This window comes from Telmatherina bonti (assembly GCF_933228915.1).
Source record: "Telmatherina bonti genome assembly, chromosome: 14".
Lineage (NCBI taxonomy): Eukaryota > Metazoa > Chordata > Actinopteri > Atheriniformes > Telmatherinidae > Telmatherina > Telmatherina bonti.
In genome coordinates this window covers 28995897-29013057 of record NC_136612.1, presented here as the reverse complement: position 1 = coordinate 29013057, position 17161 = coordinate 28995897, and the positions used below count along the sequence as shown (strand labels likewise).

The 17161-nt window shown below is 39.2% G+C and overlaps 1 protein-coding gene across 1 annotated transcript in view; it reads right to left on the bottom strand.

Annotated features, from left to right (window-relative positions):
- Window positions 1–16837, bottom strand: part of lasp1 (LIM and SH3 protein 1) — a 28156-nt gene extending 11319 nt beyond the window's left edge. Inside the window, exons 1-3 of the mRNA XM_079252240.1 lie at window positions 16569–16837; window positions 6718–6812; window positions 1133–1217 (exon numbers count right to left, since the gene is read on the bottom strand). Of these exons, the coding sequence (XP_079108366.1) occupies window positions 1133–1217; window positions 6718–6812; window positions 16569–16637 (249 nt within the window). The 5' untranslated portion in view covers window positions 16638–16837. The remainder of the gene's footprint in view (window positions 1–1132; window positions 1218–6717; window positions 6813–16568) is intronic.
- Between the last annotated feature and the right edge of the window lie 324 nt (window positions 16838–17161).

Below are 17161 nucleotides of genomic sequence, written 5' to 3'. Positions count from 1 at the left end.
GTTTCCTTTTTTCCCCCTACTTTTAAATCATGGCATATATTTGGATCTTGTCATGATTGTAGCTCAAACATCAGGACCAGCTGTAGTATAGTGTTGTTTGGGATTATAAATTAGACAATTACCTTAGTTGTACTTCCTATACACAATCACTAAAAGAAATGCTCCAGAGGTTGTCTAGGAACGTCATCATATGTGAATCTGCCATGTTTAAAATTATACAGCAGTAATATCAGGTCTATAGCAGAAGACAAGGCACTTTTTATTATTTATAACGAGTGCACCAAGAAGCAAAACAACTTGCATGGTACTTCAGTGCAGGAAGACATAAAAATAAGTGAACCGGTAACTTCTAAATGCCAAATCTCTAAAAAAAAAAAAAAAAAAAAACTTCAGTGGGGAATCATCTGGACAAATATAAGTACCGTTTATTCTATTTTATTTTTTAAATGAAAAAGTAAATTAAAAATGATACAATCAGAATTGGTACTACTCCAAAATGGAAATTGTAATAGTGCAACAGTAATGCACAACATTACCATCAACATGGCACATCACGAAAAGCTCTTCATTTTTCCAGCTATAATCAGCGATATATACAGCAGCCGTGTGAAATAAGACTGTTGTTCCAGCAGGAAAGTTGTAATGTTTAAATAAAGACTCTTCGGTATTCTTGAACATGTGAAATGTTAAAACGCAACCATTTTTAACCACTGTGATCCACCCAGTTCTGATTAAAAACACACACATATAGGGGAAAAAGTTTTTACCCCAAACAAACAAAAAGAAGCAGCAGCAGTTTCTGAAGAAAATATACAGTATCTCCCTGTTTACAACAATTACTTTTCAGGATGAGCTTAGAAGCAGGCTCAAGCATAATTACAATAATCAGCTGAAGCCCATGCTTTCTGCGGTCTTCAGCAAGCTAAAATAAATGGGCCTATTTATTTATGAAGGCATTAATACTGCAGTGCCTTCGTGATTATTTCCCCAAAGCCGATGTAAAGACAGAAAGCTTCGTTTTAAAACAAGCAAGTAAAAACTTATTGTTTTTAATCCAACTGAGGAAGTGTTACTGTGCGAGTTTATCAAAAAGTTTCCTTTTATGGTAAATCTGGAGTTCAGTTCACGTTACCTGGCTCTGCATCTTGCTCTGCTGTTTGAGGCGGAGGTTCTCTGGAGTGTCAGCCACGCAGGTGAAGTTTGTCTTGGGGTAGTGTCTGTAAAATAAACATGGACAACAGCAGTGAAGCTAAATGCAACAACACACACACTCACACGCACGCATGCCAGCTTCAACTCAGACTCCCACTGTGATGCTCAGGCCTGGCTTCTAAGAGAAAACAACATAAATCAAGCAGTGCAAACTCTGTGGCCCCATTGTGGAGGCATTTGTTATTCAAGGTGGTCCTGGGGTTGAGTTAGGAGGCCCTGTAGACAATAAGCATTTCCTGTGTATCACACAATAATCTGTCAGTGAGAGCAAAGGTAGCCTTGAAAAGGGGAGGTGCAGGCAGGGGCTGTGCAAGGGGTAAGAGAGCTTCAGGGTTTCCAGAGGTTGGATGTGAGCCATAGCAGGTGTGGAAAAAAAAGCTTTATGAGCTTACAAAGCACAGTACAAACTAGCAGTACTCTGCTACTTGTGGGCACAGCTCTGTCGGGATAACAGGAAGCGGAACAGCATGCAGCAGACACAGCAATGGGGTCACAGGGGTGGATAGCAGGCAAATGCAATGATGTCATGGGCAGCCCCCTATCGCCAAGAATGAATGCAAGTCATTTTCTGAATGGACACTGGACATTTTTTGACGGCCTCAGATGCATTTATCCCCAACTTCCTTCCACCCAGGGGACATTTTCTGAAACAAATATAACAAATATCAACATACTTGAGAGAGCGTAAACAAACAGCTTCCGTGCAGGCATGCAGCACAACAAGCATCATTCCTCACAGACCTACTTAACTACTATCAGTGGTTAATATGTGCATCACATAAGCCAGTGTTATTATGCGCTGGAGACTTCCAATCAAAAGCAGCCCCAGGTCCACAAGTAATTATGCCAGCCAGTTCAATGAGGTCCTTAAGGCAGCCCAAACAAACGCCACAACTCCAGCGGGAGAAGAGCCCTAACTGCTTATCTGACAGCTCATATGGACTGTAGTTCCCAGCCTGCCGCAGGGTCCTGAATGTCCTCAAAAATCTTCAACCACTATCCATGCCTCTGGGTAACCCACTTAGGCAATATGTTTACAGTTTCCTAGGCAACACGGTAAACAAACTTTATAAGCATTTCTCCTGATGTGATTACAGGATATTACATTAAAAAACTGTTTGATGGATTTTACACCAAGCATTGAAGAAGTAAGAGCAACTCTGAGGGAAATCCTAAGAAAAAAATTTCAAGATGGACGAAGAGTCAGTTTAGCAAGAGCTGAGGTTAACATTTCAAGATCCAACATGCCCAAAAATTCAAACATCTGATCTTTCGCCATCAGTAAGTCAGGTCTGTGCTCCCATTGACCTTTTTACAACTGCTACAACTCATTTAACTACAACAGCTGTTATCTGCAATATTCAGAAGTAGTGCTTTGCCAAGTGAACAGTAGGCAGGGCAGCAATGCAAATAGAAGATATCTAATGTGAGATATCCAATCACAGAAGCATAAAGAGTTGTTCCATTGAGGGCATAACAGGGTCTAATTTGTTCAGCACACACAAGTGACTCTTGCCTGTGCTGAGTGTAAAAGTTCTGTTCCATCAAGTCTGTAGTAATGCTTTTAATTTCCATTTATGTCTAACATCAAAGGCCCCCACCATCCAAAGATAAGCCTGTCAGGTGAATTGGTCACTCTCAATTCTCCCTAGGAATGAGTGTGAGCGTGAATGGTTGCCTCTCTGTGTTAGCCCTTTTGTGTACTGGCGATCTGTCCAGGATGTACCCTACCTCTCACCTTCTAATGCTTTGATTGGTTTCAGCCCCCCTTTGACCTAGAGTTGGATTAAACAGTATAGAAAATGAATGAATGAATTCATGGGACCCTTACAGAAATAAAATGAAATGGCTTCTTGTAGTCGCAAAGTTAAAAAAAACAAAAAAAACAAAAAAAAATACAACAGCTGCATTTGATAAATTCCTAAATACATGTAGACAATGCTGATACGTATATGACATACATGACCAGTATTAAACCCCTTAGTTTGTCTGACAACAAAGTGGGGAAAGTGGAGTTGGGAGTGTCTGGCTTGTGGTGAAACATCACAACAACCAAAATCCCCTGGTAGCCTGAGACACTGGGTGTGGAATATGAGCATGCATGATCACAATCAGCATCTGTGTTCATTTCATTTCCAACATGCTTCTGGAGGAAAAAAAAAAAAGAAAACATGCTACTTTGGCAGTGTTACAGTTATGGGTCAGTAAAATACTCTGCAAACATGCAACAAGGCTGCATATTATATGTGGTGTGCATCTCTGTGTGCAGCCTGTTTTAATGTCTGACAGTGCGAGTCACAAGAACGCTCGTCCAAGTGTCAGACTGTATAATGAGACAAGCTACAAAGACACAGAGAGGATGACACATGCACAAAGGCTAAAGGAGTGAGCAAAATAACAGAAAAGGTACAGCTTTGGGCATACTAGGCTACTCATGTAATCACACACATATACATACACACACACACACACACACACACACACACACACACACACACACACACACACAAGCTCCCTACTGTGTAGGAGGACAGGCCTGTTTGCATAGTGGAACCAAGAGATGTTGAGGCCCGCATGACCCCATGAGACCTAGAAAGGTTGCAATACATCATTCAGCAGGAACATCTCATTTACATGAACACATCATTCTACACAACAGAGGTTACAGAACTGACTGAGGTACAGCAAGTTGTAAAATTTGTTTGGCTATAATTGATAGATGTAGAACTGGAATTACAGTCACGGGAAAAAAAAAAAAAAATAGACCATGTGTTCATATCTAGTGCCTGGTACATATAAAAGGTACATTTGTTTGGAACACAAGGATGGTCTGATGTAGCTCCTGTGCTTGACTGGTATAATCTGCTGGTAAATGAAGCTCAGGTCAGAGTCCACCTGATATTTTGCTAACTTGACCTCTCTAGCGGTCAGTTTGCAATAAAGAGATAAAGAAATTACCAATAAAGTCTGCACAGGGACCCAGACCACACTGAGGTGTTTTGATCGTGACTGGCTGTTTATTAACAACGTACCAACACAACATAATCCCACGTGCTCCAACATGGAAGGGATACCAAATGAGTACTATAAATGACACCAGTAAATTAAGACATTTGCATCACGTTTTCATCACACCAAACTGATTTCCAAATGAATGTGGGGTTTTTGAGTCAGTGTACCAACATTGGCTCACGCAGTCTCTTGGAAAAAGCTAGAATTTTCCCGTCTGCTTATATGCCTTGATTAGTCTCCCACAACCTTAGACTGTATCATATAAATATGGCTGAAACTCTCAGGGAAGAGGGTGGGAACACTGTAAAAACAAATAACGCCTATATCAATTATCAAGGTCAAATAAAGAGGAGTAACGATAAAGTAGCTATCCCACAGGATAATGGAGAATGTGGCCTGCATTCCTTCCCTGAAGCAGCAGGTCCATCCAATGACTGCAGTTTACTCTATGGCAAGTTGTTTTAAACAAACAGAAAGAGACAAAATAAACATGATCTGAAAGGCTTTGCTCCCATGCAAAGGGAACACCGGAAGCAGGACATGGAAAAGAGGTAGGTGAACAATGTTTATGGTTGAATGACACCAGCTCAGGTAACCAACTAAATCAAAATGTATTCAAATTATAACATATTCTATTGGAATAATGTTGGTCAATAATTCAGTCATTTTTAAAGTATGATGGTCAAATTAATGTAATCTTAAATTAGTACCTGAAAATGAGTGTTTTAACTGGCTAATTTGTTATTTATTGGGCTGAAGGCCTGTACAGTTCTGCTGTGGTCACCAAAACTCACATTCAAAACAAATCATGACGCTGCAGTGCTGACCCAGCAAGTGTGTGTTAGTCAACTGGAAAGTCAGAGGTATCATTTAGGCTCAGTCATAACAGCTGACAACACCTGTGTAAGTCTTTTATACAGTAGGTGTGCTGCTTTGTCATATTGATGGGAAGCAGTGCACAGACTGTAACTTTGTTCCCTTTATATTAACAGTTACAAAGCCACAGGTATTGAGGGTGTGTTACAGAAGAAAAAAACACTAATATAAAATTACAAAACTGACTATAGGTACTTTTATGTATCTACTTCTGTTATATGGTCTCTGTATTGTGTGTTTTTAGGACAAAAATTATAGCACATTCAGATTTTATCAAGAGGGTTTTATATACATTTGTAATTCACACCCCCTTTACTGGTCATAATTTGCTCACCCTTGTAGTTGTTTCACTAAATATTTGTCATTCAATTCTTCCATAAAGCAAAAAGGAAATTATATTAATAAATACAGACCAAAAAATACATATATTTCTCTATGTGTAGTTTTTCCAAATGAAGATACACATATGTTCGGTATACTTAGCATTATACTATACATGCTAAGTATAGAAATGCATGTACAAGCATGTGACTTATAGAAACACATCAACTTATTTGGTAAATCTTAAAATAGTCTGAATTTCTTAAGAATTTTTGTTTATCAGATCTTTTAGTTTTTATCTGGTTCTCTCAGGTTGCAAGGCAGCCTTTGGTAAGGCTAAAAGTTTCACCACTGAAGATAATTTTCCTGAGAAAATTGGATCAACTCCAACTAGAGAGGCAGGAAAGAAGCTCTTGAGTTAAAAAGGGAAAAAAGAAACATCAGGAGTTTAGTGTTTCTTAGTTTAATAGGAGTACACCTTGCCAAAAAGAAAAAAACAAAAACAAAACAAAAGTTAAACATGAACATTTGCTCAAAAACAGTGACTGATTCAGTATTTCAGCTACTCTGCCAGCCAAATATGTGGTCAATGTTTAACATGTGGAGGAAAAGTATCAAGCTTCTGGACTTCTCCCCAATTTCAGTCATGGAGAGCAAATTTTTACACTACACAGGTACTTTTACCAAGGAGATCCCTGAGGCTGACATTGACAACGCTAGCATGACTTCTTGATTCACTTCTGTCAATAAGATGGCAGCTCAGCAAATGAGCTTGCCAGAACATGAAGCAATGCATTCCCACTCAGAACACACAATCGCTCTCCAACTCTGACAAACGTACTCAGGAAGAGAAAATTATTGCTCGTAATGAGAGGGAGATTCCACAGATTCCTGATGAGCCTTTAGTGTGTGACTATGGACTGAAGCATGAGTGGACAAGTTAGTTTCAGAGTGTCCACCGCTGTCACTGTAGAGGAACTTTAGGAATTTCCTTTGTTGATAGCCCCCCCTTCCCTAATGAGAAGAGGATGGAGGGATGCACTTTCCCACACCAACCATAGGCTTTTTCTCTGAGGGGCGAGCTGGAGTAGTCACAGATAAACAGCAAAGGAGGGAGAGAGGGGCCATAGTTGGGTTGCAACACACACTTGCACAAACATTTAGAGTCCTATTTCAGGCCGTGGACAGATTAAACACTGCTGACAGTGTCTTTGGGATTCAGGATGAAGCCCTTGCATGTAAAACATGAGACATGACCACTGACAAACAAAGAAAAATGAACAAGGGACAACTTACGCATTGCAATATGGTCTCTTCTCGAAGCCTTTGTAATTCTTCATGTTTAGAGTCATTTTGCAGACTTCGCAGCTGAAGCATCCTTTATGCCAGTACTGAGAAAAAAAACACATACCAGAGGACAGAACATGTTTAGTAAGGGAGAAAAGTAAAATTTGTTTACTTCACACTTCTAAAGAGAGAATCAGTCTATAAAACACCAATGTGCACAGGAAAACTGTTTGAATGAGCAAGGCCAGAGCTACTTTTTAATTCCCTGAGGTTTCACAATGACAGGATCTGGATGCAAATAGAAAAAAAAGTACTGACTGTTAAGACTGTGTGAAACAAAAGTGAAGCAATGCAGCTTGTGTATGCTGGAACTGAATGGTTACAAAGACACCAACTTCCCCTTAGCTAGCAAACTGTATAGTTGCTATTTAGATTGAGCTTGCTCCAGTCATGCAAACAACAATGACTGCAGCCAGCTCAACTTGCAACTGATGGCAACGTATTTTGGTTTCTGTTGTCCATTTCTGTTAAAGTGTTTTCACAGCTTTTATAATTCAAAAACAAAACAACAATATATGCTGCAGTTGATTCGAAGGCCATCCGTTGGCTTTCTATCTGACTGTTTATTTGCATGTTTTCACAATCTGTTTATCATTATGAGAGCTGGGGCCTCCATCTCTTTCAGGAGCCTTCATTTTTCCCAACTGCTTGACCCCTTTCCTTCATCCTCCTAGCACTGGGCTGATCTGTGGCCTGAGGATTCAAAGAGAGACTGAAGGACGGAGGATTGGACAAATTCAAAAGAAGGGATGAAAATAATGAGCTGGGGGAGATCAGAATGAAGACAGCAAGCAGTAAAGGGTGAGTAAGAAAAAGTACACAGCAGAGAAGGAAGCAAAGATCTGGCAGACAAGGGAAGGGTGGGAAGGAGGGGGGAGTGTAAGAAACAGAAAAAAGGTTAAAAAGGTAAACATGCCCTAAAGGCTCTTTGCCATCCTTCTCATTCTCTCACCCACTCTGTGAATTTGATATTGCCCACACAAGAATTTCCAAAACAAATGGACACAGCGAGATGATTCAAAACAGAGGTTCAAAATGCAATGACATGAAAAATCCCTGTCAATGTTTCACATGCACAATGCAAATTTGGTCTAACAGGCTCTTTTCAGACAAAAAGGCGGGCCTCGCTGACAGGAAACTCCATCATTTCCTTGCACGCAGTGATAATGTTGCATGTGTAACATGGTAAACAACTAGGGAATAAACTGTCAGGATGTCAAGATTTAGTGTCTGTGACAACCGTTTATGATTATAAATGCAAATATAGCGTGGCTACGTATGGAATCGCAAACGTAGCAGTGCAATGAGAAGTTCACTTAGACACAGTACCAAATAGTTTTAAAATATAGCTTCAGGCTACTTTCAGGAACAGACTTTCCTGCTCTATCTGCAAGTTTGGACCACCCTGGATGACATACACTGACAACAAGCAAGTGTGTGTAGGGGTTAGTAGCTGCAGGCAAGCAATATTGTACTGAAGCATACAAAAGAGAGGGCTCACAGTGGAAACAAGGCCTTGGCTCTAATCAGAAGAGCTGTGATCCACAGCCAAACACACTTGGCCAAGCCTTCCAATGCAAACTCCTTATCCCACTACAACCCAGTTGGGCCTTGAGGGCGTTGCAGATGGACACATCATGTTACTCTTCCTATTGCTCCTTCTTATTGTTCTGTCTAGAATAGCAAAGGCTGATCCCCTTCACAAACAACAGAACAGCACAGACAGATTACATTTCTTCTAGTTTCAGCTGAGTGGCAGCTGCTGTGATCAGTGCCATCCATCTTATATTCTCAAAATACAGCAGCTTAGTATCATACTATCTGCCAAAACAACCAACTTCTTACAGAACTTTTGCCATTTTCCCCATCACATGCCTCCTACCTACGGCTATTTCAGCATCCATCTTGCATCCTACCTACCAGACCTGTTAGCTCTCTCCACCCTGCAAACGAATCTTATAATGACTCTTGTTTTGTCCCTCTCTCTCTTTTAATCTTCTCGCGTTTCTTTGCTGAATCAGCGACCTTGCGTGTTCATAACAGCCAGTGTGTTTTCTAGCGTGACGGAAACCCTGCTGCAACGTCACGCAGCAGACCCGGATGTAAAAGTTGCGTAGAGCAGTTTCTCAGTCTTGGGACGCTGCTGGGCAGCAACGGCTCCAGAAATACACACGATAGATGTCAATGTGTCATCAAACAAATCTGGAACATGGACTTTTAGGGTCAGAAAGTTATGTAATGAGTCTTTAAGGAACAGGTGTGTCTATAAAACTGGGATGGGCTTAGAAATTCCAGGTGTTTTCCAAAATAAATATTGACCTTGGACCTATTATCGAAAGAAACACTGCTGAACTCAACTGTTTAACAAACTTCTATGCCTCTACAAACCAGCAAGCTCACATTCCAACAGGGCATCCCTCCTCAACCACCATGCTTACATAGAAAACATGACCTTAGGTGACAGGTTACACATGTCCTTGATGAAATGTTGAAAACAAAACATCCTTTTGGCATTAACTAATCATAAGGCGGAAAATTTGGACTCAGGTGCCGAGAAGAACAAAGGACATGCTGATACTGCCACTGTTGGCGTCTTTTCCAGCAGTATGGTTGCTCGGAGCAACACAGCTTCACATTCTCGAGCATCACTGGCTGAGTGCTGAAGTGACACTGCTGACTTTTGCTGATTCTAAAAATGTGGTGTAATCTCACCCTATGTCAGCATAAAAGTCAAAAGGCTGACATTTTTTGTGACCATCTTTTGGACAAAATGAGCTGGTACTTTTAGTCCTTCATGTTTTTTCTCAGGAAACATTAGTTAGATCTGAAGATCTGCCATGATCAATTCAAACAATTCTGGCCTCATGTGAAAAAGGCAAGTTGTTTCTCCTTTGCTGTGTGTAGGAAGGAGAAACTTTACTGTGTGTTTCTCCAACTCTATCAGGAATTACAAAACGAAAAGATCTGTGTTCATAAATTTAATCTAAAACAGCCAGATGTTCATCTGAACCATTAAAATGTCAATTTACAACATTTAGGTCTTGTAATGCCAACAGCACTGGAAGAATTTTCACAGCAGCAAAAATGACAATGCAGACGTTTTAATCCGTCTCAAATTTGCCCAAAAAAAGGGTCTTTTAAATTTTATCTCAGTATGTTGTACAGTTTATTCCCTTAGACTCATGTTAAAAGTTGGTACTGCATCTGCAACTTCACAACTAAAGAAGGTATGTGAAAGGATGAGCAGTGATCATTTGAAGAATGTGAATAGATACTTTATATGTTAAACGTCTTCAGCAGGTGATCAGATTTATAAATCATAAAAAATATTAGATTATTTGAAGGTTCACCCCCCCCCCCCTTTTTTTATTTATTTTTTTTTTAAGCTGGCTAAAATGCATATTGCTGTCCTCTCCGGCTTCTGAAAGGTAACCACCTGTAGTATGAGGGTGAGTACGTTTAAGTACCTCATATGTCCATCTTTACTAAAACAAAAACAACACAAGCACACTTCTTGGAGCTAAAGACAGGGCAACCAGCAAAGACAAGCACACCAGTGCTTTTCTGCAAGGTCGGACAATTTAAAGTAAGCAGAGGAAACATTACAACAGCCTCCAAACTTCTGTCATTTGGTGCCTCATGCTGAAGGAAACAGCCCGAGATTATGACTATTGGTTATTCATTAGCAGTACAGAACCAGGATAAAATATCTACTCAAGATTTTGAAGTACCTGAAAACTTTGCCAGGTTTGCTTTATTGAAATGAAAAAACATGAATGTGTTTTTTTTCTCCTTTCAATAGTTTTATTTAAGTAAAACTATTGTTACAAGGTAACTATTAAGACTAGCAGAGGTCCTTGCAGTGTTCATGAAATAAAGATAACTCACTGCTGAATCAAACAAAGCAAGCATAAATACTGTCCTAGAAGTCATAACAGAAATAGTCCATACCTGCAGCAAAGTTCCCTCACTTGTAAAGGTAAATCATACATCATTTGCCAATATACAAGGCTTGCAAATAATTTTCTGTGTTGTGAATAAGTGGTTGATGTTTTAAGTCAAATATGCACATAATAATAAAATATTAACACAGATGGTTCCCCAGAGACATGTTATGGGATGCATTTTAATTCCATAAATAAACAACAGATCTATTTCTGAGCCATGGGATCCTGAATATGCAACAGTGTCTCACAAATATATACATAGAGACTTAAATTATATCTATTCAGAGGGAGAAACAAACAGAGATGAGACGCATAAATGCATGTTACAGAGGCCATCCAGCTGTTAGCCTTGTCCATTTCCAGGAAACCCTGGCTCTTGGATACCAAGACAGAATCTGACAGTCAGCTGGAAAATGAGGACACTGCAGAGCAGCAGCCCTAGAAATAAAACACTGATTTAAAAAAAAAAAAACTCTCTATCCTTGCATCAGCTTAGCTCAAGGGCACATGTGTATTTTCTTCTTGTATGTGTATGTGAGTATTTACAGTACATTCACACACGCGTGTAGTGCTGTATGTAGGTTATATGTCTCTGTGAATTTTGTTTGTATGTTAGTGATGACCCAAGACTTCAGTCAACAGCAAAAATGCTCAGTCAGCCACGATACTCGCGCTCAGTGAGAAAGAAATACCGTGATCCTGGACAGAACCCCGGTGCTAACAAGGGATGCCAAAAAACTTCAGTTCACAATGAAGGACAGTTAATAAGAGGCTAGAACTGCAGATATATAGTTTTACACGTGTTTATCCATATTATTAGAGCTAAATGCAAAAGAACAGACCATCTGAGCTGCATACAGATCTCACACCTCCTCCACTGTTGCTGGTCAAACTTGTGAACTTTTGACTCACACTTTCATTAAAATTGAAGAGCTTTTAAAAGTTCCATTATATATATATAAAAAAGTCAAGTTTAACACATACACTACTCTAAAGAAAATGTAGGGATGATCAGCTTTTTGTATGATATTGGAGTGTACCTAAAATGCACACAATCTTCTACGGGGGACATTTTTGAATGCACATATACAATTGCTCAATGTTTACATAGCTACTGTATTACTGCTCTCTTCATAAGGAGATTAACCACACAACAAACAAAACTGATTAATTTATCGACCACTAAATGTTCTGGTTCAAAGACAACTTGTATTTAAACAAAACTCTTCCATCATACTATTCACATTTTGGCATCATCAGACCGTTATCAGTTTCATAACATAATAATCAGTGTAGCAGGAACTTTTTACATTATTAACCTAAAGTTGAATATCCCTACCTTTATATCAGTAGTTTAAGGTCAATGTAATTTGAAACAATAGAAACAATTAAGATATGCCTTGAAATGGTGACATTCTGGGATAAAGTCTGTGATAATTATCACATAAAAAATCTCATGCCACTGTATCCTTCAGAACTGTTGGGTACTCTGACAAGTCAGTAACAAAAAAATCTAAAATGTGGCCTAAAGTGTTAAAAGTCTATCATCATGTTCTGTTAACCACTTCCTATGACAGTGTGAGCATGTAACATGTACAGGACAAATTACTAATCGTGCTGGTCCAATAACCATAGCAACATATGAACCAAACAATTACTCTCATTTGACTGAGGTGGTAAAAGAGAGGAAGAAAAATAAAAAAAAGAGGATCCTACTAATGTAAAGAAAATAAAATTATGATGCTGGAATTATAGTTTCCACCCAATCATTGGACATTTCTGATAGTATGCTATTTTATATCAGAATAATGCCTTCAAATCTTGAAGCAAAGTTAAATGAACCTGCATGTTCTGGTCCTCTGGTGATTGGTACTTCATAAAAATCTGAGAAAATCTGTGCCTTATAAATCAAAAGTCAAAAATCAGTTAATTTCACAGCAACTTTTTTATGCTTTCAGTATTCCAACAGGCTAAGCTAACAGTGTAAAATACCGCAATGGTTCAAGACTCAGGTGGTGACTACATAAAACTAAACATTCACAAACACCCATAAATAAACAGTAGACCACAACACAAGCAGAGTGTGAAAAATAATTATTTTCCAAGCTAGTGTGCCAAAAGAAACCAACATCTGTCTGGTGCTAAAAGGGGAAAAGCAACTCATTAATGAATGCCGGTTAATTATCAACCTACCTAATGCCATTTATTTAATCAGTCTCCAGGGCTTCATTGCTAACTGCAGGCAGGCAGTGATTTGAACAGATATGCTCTGTTACAGCAGGGTTTGAAATGAACTTTTCAAACAACTCTATATTTTATGTGTACTTAGTTACACATTTCCAATCCAGTGACACAAAAAAAAAAGCCAAGTGAGAAAGACAAGTGGAATGAAACATCCAGACACTTCTGCTTTGTCAGGACATATATTCTTATAAAATGTGATCCTATATCTTGTGCAGGCTATAAATGTCTCTTTGTCTTACAATATTTGAATTTTAGTGCACAGCTATGCAAATATTAAAGCCATAATTTAGGTACATCAAATAAGGCTGTAAAAGATCAGGATAGCAAACAATCTTTACTGTTCCTTTTTTTTTCAGGATCAAATATGAAATAAAGTACCTGGTTGTTGAATCAACATCTCAAGTGATTCTGACTGTGCTGTTTGTTTGAGACTGAGTCACAAATGGGAGGGGACTTATTGTGGCTTCACTAATTCTTCACCGTCTTTGGCATTTGGACATGACTCAGCTCTCAAAATAACCTGACTAAATATAGAGACCATTTACTAGACAAACTCCACTAAAACTAAGATCAGGTGAAAAGTGTTAACAAAGGTATAACAGAGTACAAAAACAAATACTCATTTACTTCTTGTACATGCAAACACAGTAAAGACATTTTACTAACTAATTCCATCGCAACGCATTATATGGATCTTTAATAAGAACTATTTTTATTTTGCATAACTGATTTAATCATGGGAGGCATGACATAAGGTCTTTCATACTTTAAAGACTGCATTGTGTATTATAACTCAAAGATGACCTGATCCTTGCTGATGATTTCCTGGGATTGAAGGCAGGCTAACACAACTTAGGCTTACAGAAATCATACTCAGCAGCCAGATAACAGAAACCAAACTGTTACGAAATGCACAGAACATTGATTTGCCATATATGTGAAAGATAGTTCAGTACTACAAGAGTTTTAACTGAGTCCATATAAAACTAATAAATACATGGTTGTATGGCCTCCTGCTTGTGAATATGACTGAAAATGTTTTCCATTTTGCAAGTGGCATGAGGCTGGGACTTGCCAGTCAAAGTTGTTGCCAAGTGGGAGACAATGCGTTGCATAAAAGTGGTCTGAGAAAAATAAATTTTCCTCTACCAAAACACTACTCCAGATGTTTTTCATCATCATATTTGCAAGCTAACAAACAAACAAGTTTAAGAGCCAGAAGAAACATTTGTTTTATTTTCATACTTTTTTAAGGCAAGCAGCCAGACTATGCATGTCAGCTTCACAAATTATTCAAAGAAAATTGAATATAAGCAAATAATCCTCTCAGGTACAATACCTAGTGATTTTACATCACAATGACATGTGCCACAGTAAAATATGAATACATCTGCTCAAAGATGTAGAGCAGAGTATCTTTACCTGAGGTCCATACAAAATGCAGAAAGCATATAGCAGAAGTAGACACACAGACACTCCAGCCAAGACAAGTGTTTCAGTGAGAAATGAGTTCAGGCCTGACCACTCTGCAGACTCAATTTATCTTGATACATACTTGTCCTCCCAAAGTGCTCAAATGACTATTAATCTTAAAGTGACACATACACAAAACAAACAAACAAATACAAAAAGAAAACTAAAAAAAAAAAAAACACTTCCTTGTTGCAAGTGTTATCTGATAGGCTTTAGGATCCACCCTCAAATGAAGCTATAAAAAATGTATGATAAATGAGTTGCATATGACTTTCAAACTCTTCACCAGTGGTTAGTATTTTAAGTGCAAAAAGAAAACAAAATGAGAAGCCTGTTACCAACCAGAGCCTCAACCAAAGCTGACTTCCTGTCTTCACGTGTACAGCTAACCCATTCCTCTTGCTTCGCCCAGCCCTGTTATACACACTGGAATGCAGCAGACACACAAACAAGCCTCTGTGGCAAACCGTCTCAAGCTTTCACAGGATAATGCCAGGTATAGTTATACAATGTTATAATGCTCCCCCAGTTCCTAAACTTTCACCTGAGCTAGAACAGCACATATAAAAATGCTAAGCCAACGTAGCCTCGGTTGCTTTAAGCAAACACGAAAGGCAAAGGAAGGAAAGGGGAGGGTGTTTTGCTGTATCTGAATGGGTGAACACTGATGCAGAAAGGCAGCGACGATACACGGTAGCCTACCTTGTTTTGCTTGGTTCAAAGGGGGAGATAGTACAGCAGGCCTCTGACAGAGCACATTTCATAGGAGTGTCTGTCTGCTGGAATGCAATCTGCTTCAGGGAAAGATTCCACAGCAAACTCAGGCTGCACTTGTGGCAATTAGATTTTTATCAATACCGGCCATCTAACACTCCAACATTACTTAGATGAACAGGTTTAATGTGCCTCTTCATGTTGCATGGCCTCTGCAGGAAGATGGTTTCTGAGCTAAATCAATTGTAATTCAGAATACAGTGAAAAAGCGTAAATTATATTTATGTAGTAGAGAAGTAATGCATCTAGTCAGGTGCTGATGTTACTTTAGATGAAGTGATTTGGTTTCTATAGTTTGTCAGGCCTGAAAGATAAGCATATCTCAACAGGGATTGATTTTCAACAGTCATTGAGATGTCCATTACACAAATTATCTGCTCGCTCCTAGTACATCTTAGGTTTAACAAAAGAAGAAGAAGAGATCCAGCCATCCCTATAAAAAGCAAAGAGACCCCACCCAGGTAGCCTCAAGTGTGCTGCATGTATGCTTTATCTCGTTGCAAAGTTACATTTCAATTGCCTGTATCAAATTCTAATAAAATCAATTTTTTAATGTATGGTCAGATTTGTCTCTTAAAGTTTGAGAGGAAACCCAAACAGGATGTGCAGCAGCACCGTGCTACATGGGGTTTTCCCTCCCCTGTGAATTACTGACCTCCACACAAACACTGGCCAAAATTGATGAGATTATCACCTTGACAGAGATTAGGCGTGTGCTTTTGGGTAAAACCAAATCACCGTGTGCAGCTAATCATCCCAGACTTGGATTAATCAGTGAATTGGACACAAACCCGTCCAAATCTGCCCAAGTTTTCGTGGGCAGTTTTGTACACGAAGAGAAAAATATTAAATCCTGTTTAGATTTTGCATAGTTTCCGACACAGAGAGGAAAATACAATGTTCTCGGAGTACGTCTTTGGTTTAGATTACACGTAATAAATCAGTCGTCTTGAAAGCAGAGGTGTCAGCCAGGCCCAGACCAGGCTCGGCTGTCGGAAGCAATGTGAAGCTATGCTTTAGGGTAAATCAATAAAAAAAAAAAAAAAAAAAAAAAAGAACTAATTTTAAATAAGATTGAAAACACAAATTATCAAAGTGGTTCATCATTTATACCATCCTGCGTGATTTCGGTTTTACGTCTTGCTGTTGTGCCATCGGTTCTCCAGGCGTTAGCTCGCTGCTAGCCTGCCAAGCTAACGACATACCTGTTCTCTTGGCTTGTTCAATTCATTCACAAAAAATTGTGAACGCTCCCGTTTTAAGGATACAAAAATAACTTCGGCTTTAGTTCAAAACACAGCGGCTTGTTTTAAGTATTTTGAAATAGCAATTAAACAAAATGAAAGGTTTTTATGCTCTTACCTTGTCCAGACAATTCACTTTTTCCGTGGGGTAAACGACTAGATTACATCTGCTACACAACGGATTCATGTTGGAGGACTGCTCTTCTAGCTAGTTAGCACAGAAACCGCCGATAAACTGGTTTTAGATGTGTGCTCTCGAGTACTAACTTTAAGAAACAGCTATAACGTATGATTATAATCAGCCGCAAACCAACAACAATACAATTGTACGTAGCAAATCCAGGAGATTGTTGATATAGTCGCACAGCTGGCTGTCAGTCCACTAACCAGACACGGAAAGCGCGCTCCCGCTGCCCTCCTCCTCTCCCTCCCCTCCCTGTCGCGCGCACATCCGAACAGAGGAAGATGAAGTGTGGGAGGATCTTTTTTTTTCTTCCCTGGAATAATGATAATATTGAGAATGGGGAAGTAAACTGTCTATTTATTGTACGTGTCAAGTCAAGCGCAGTTCTGTGTCAACTGTGAAGAAATCCAACCGAGCCATGTGCACGTGCATGTCCAGTGTATCTGTCCTCGCTCCATCTGTGCTTGCATAGCAAACTCATGTGATCATTTTGCAGGTTTTTTGTGGCCTTACCAATCCAATGCTCT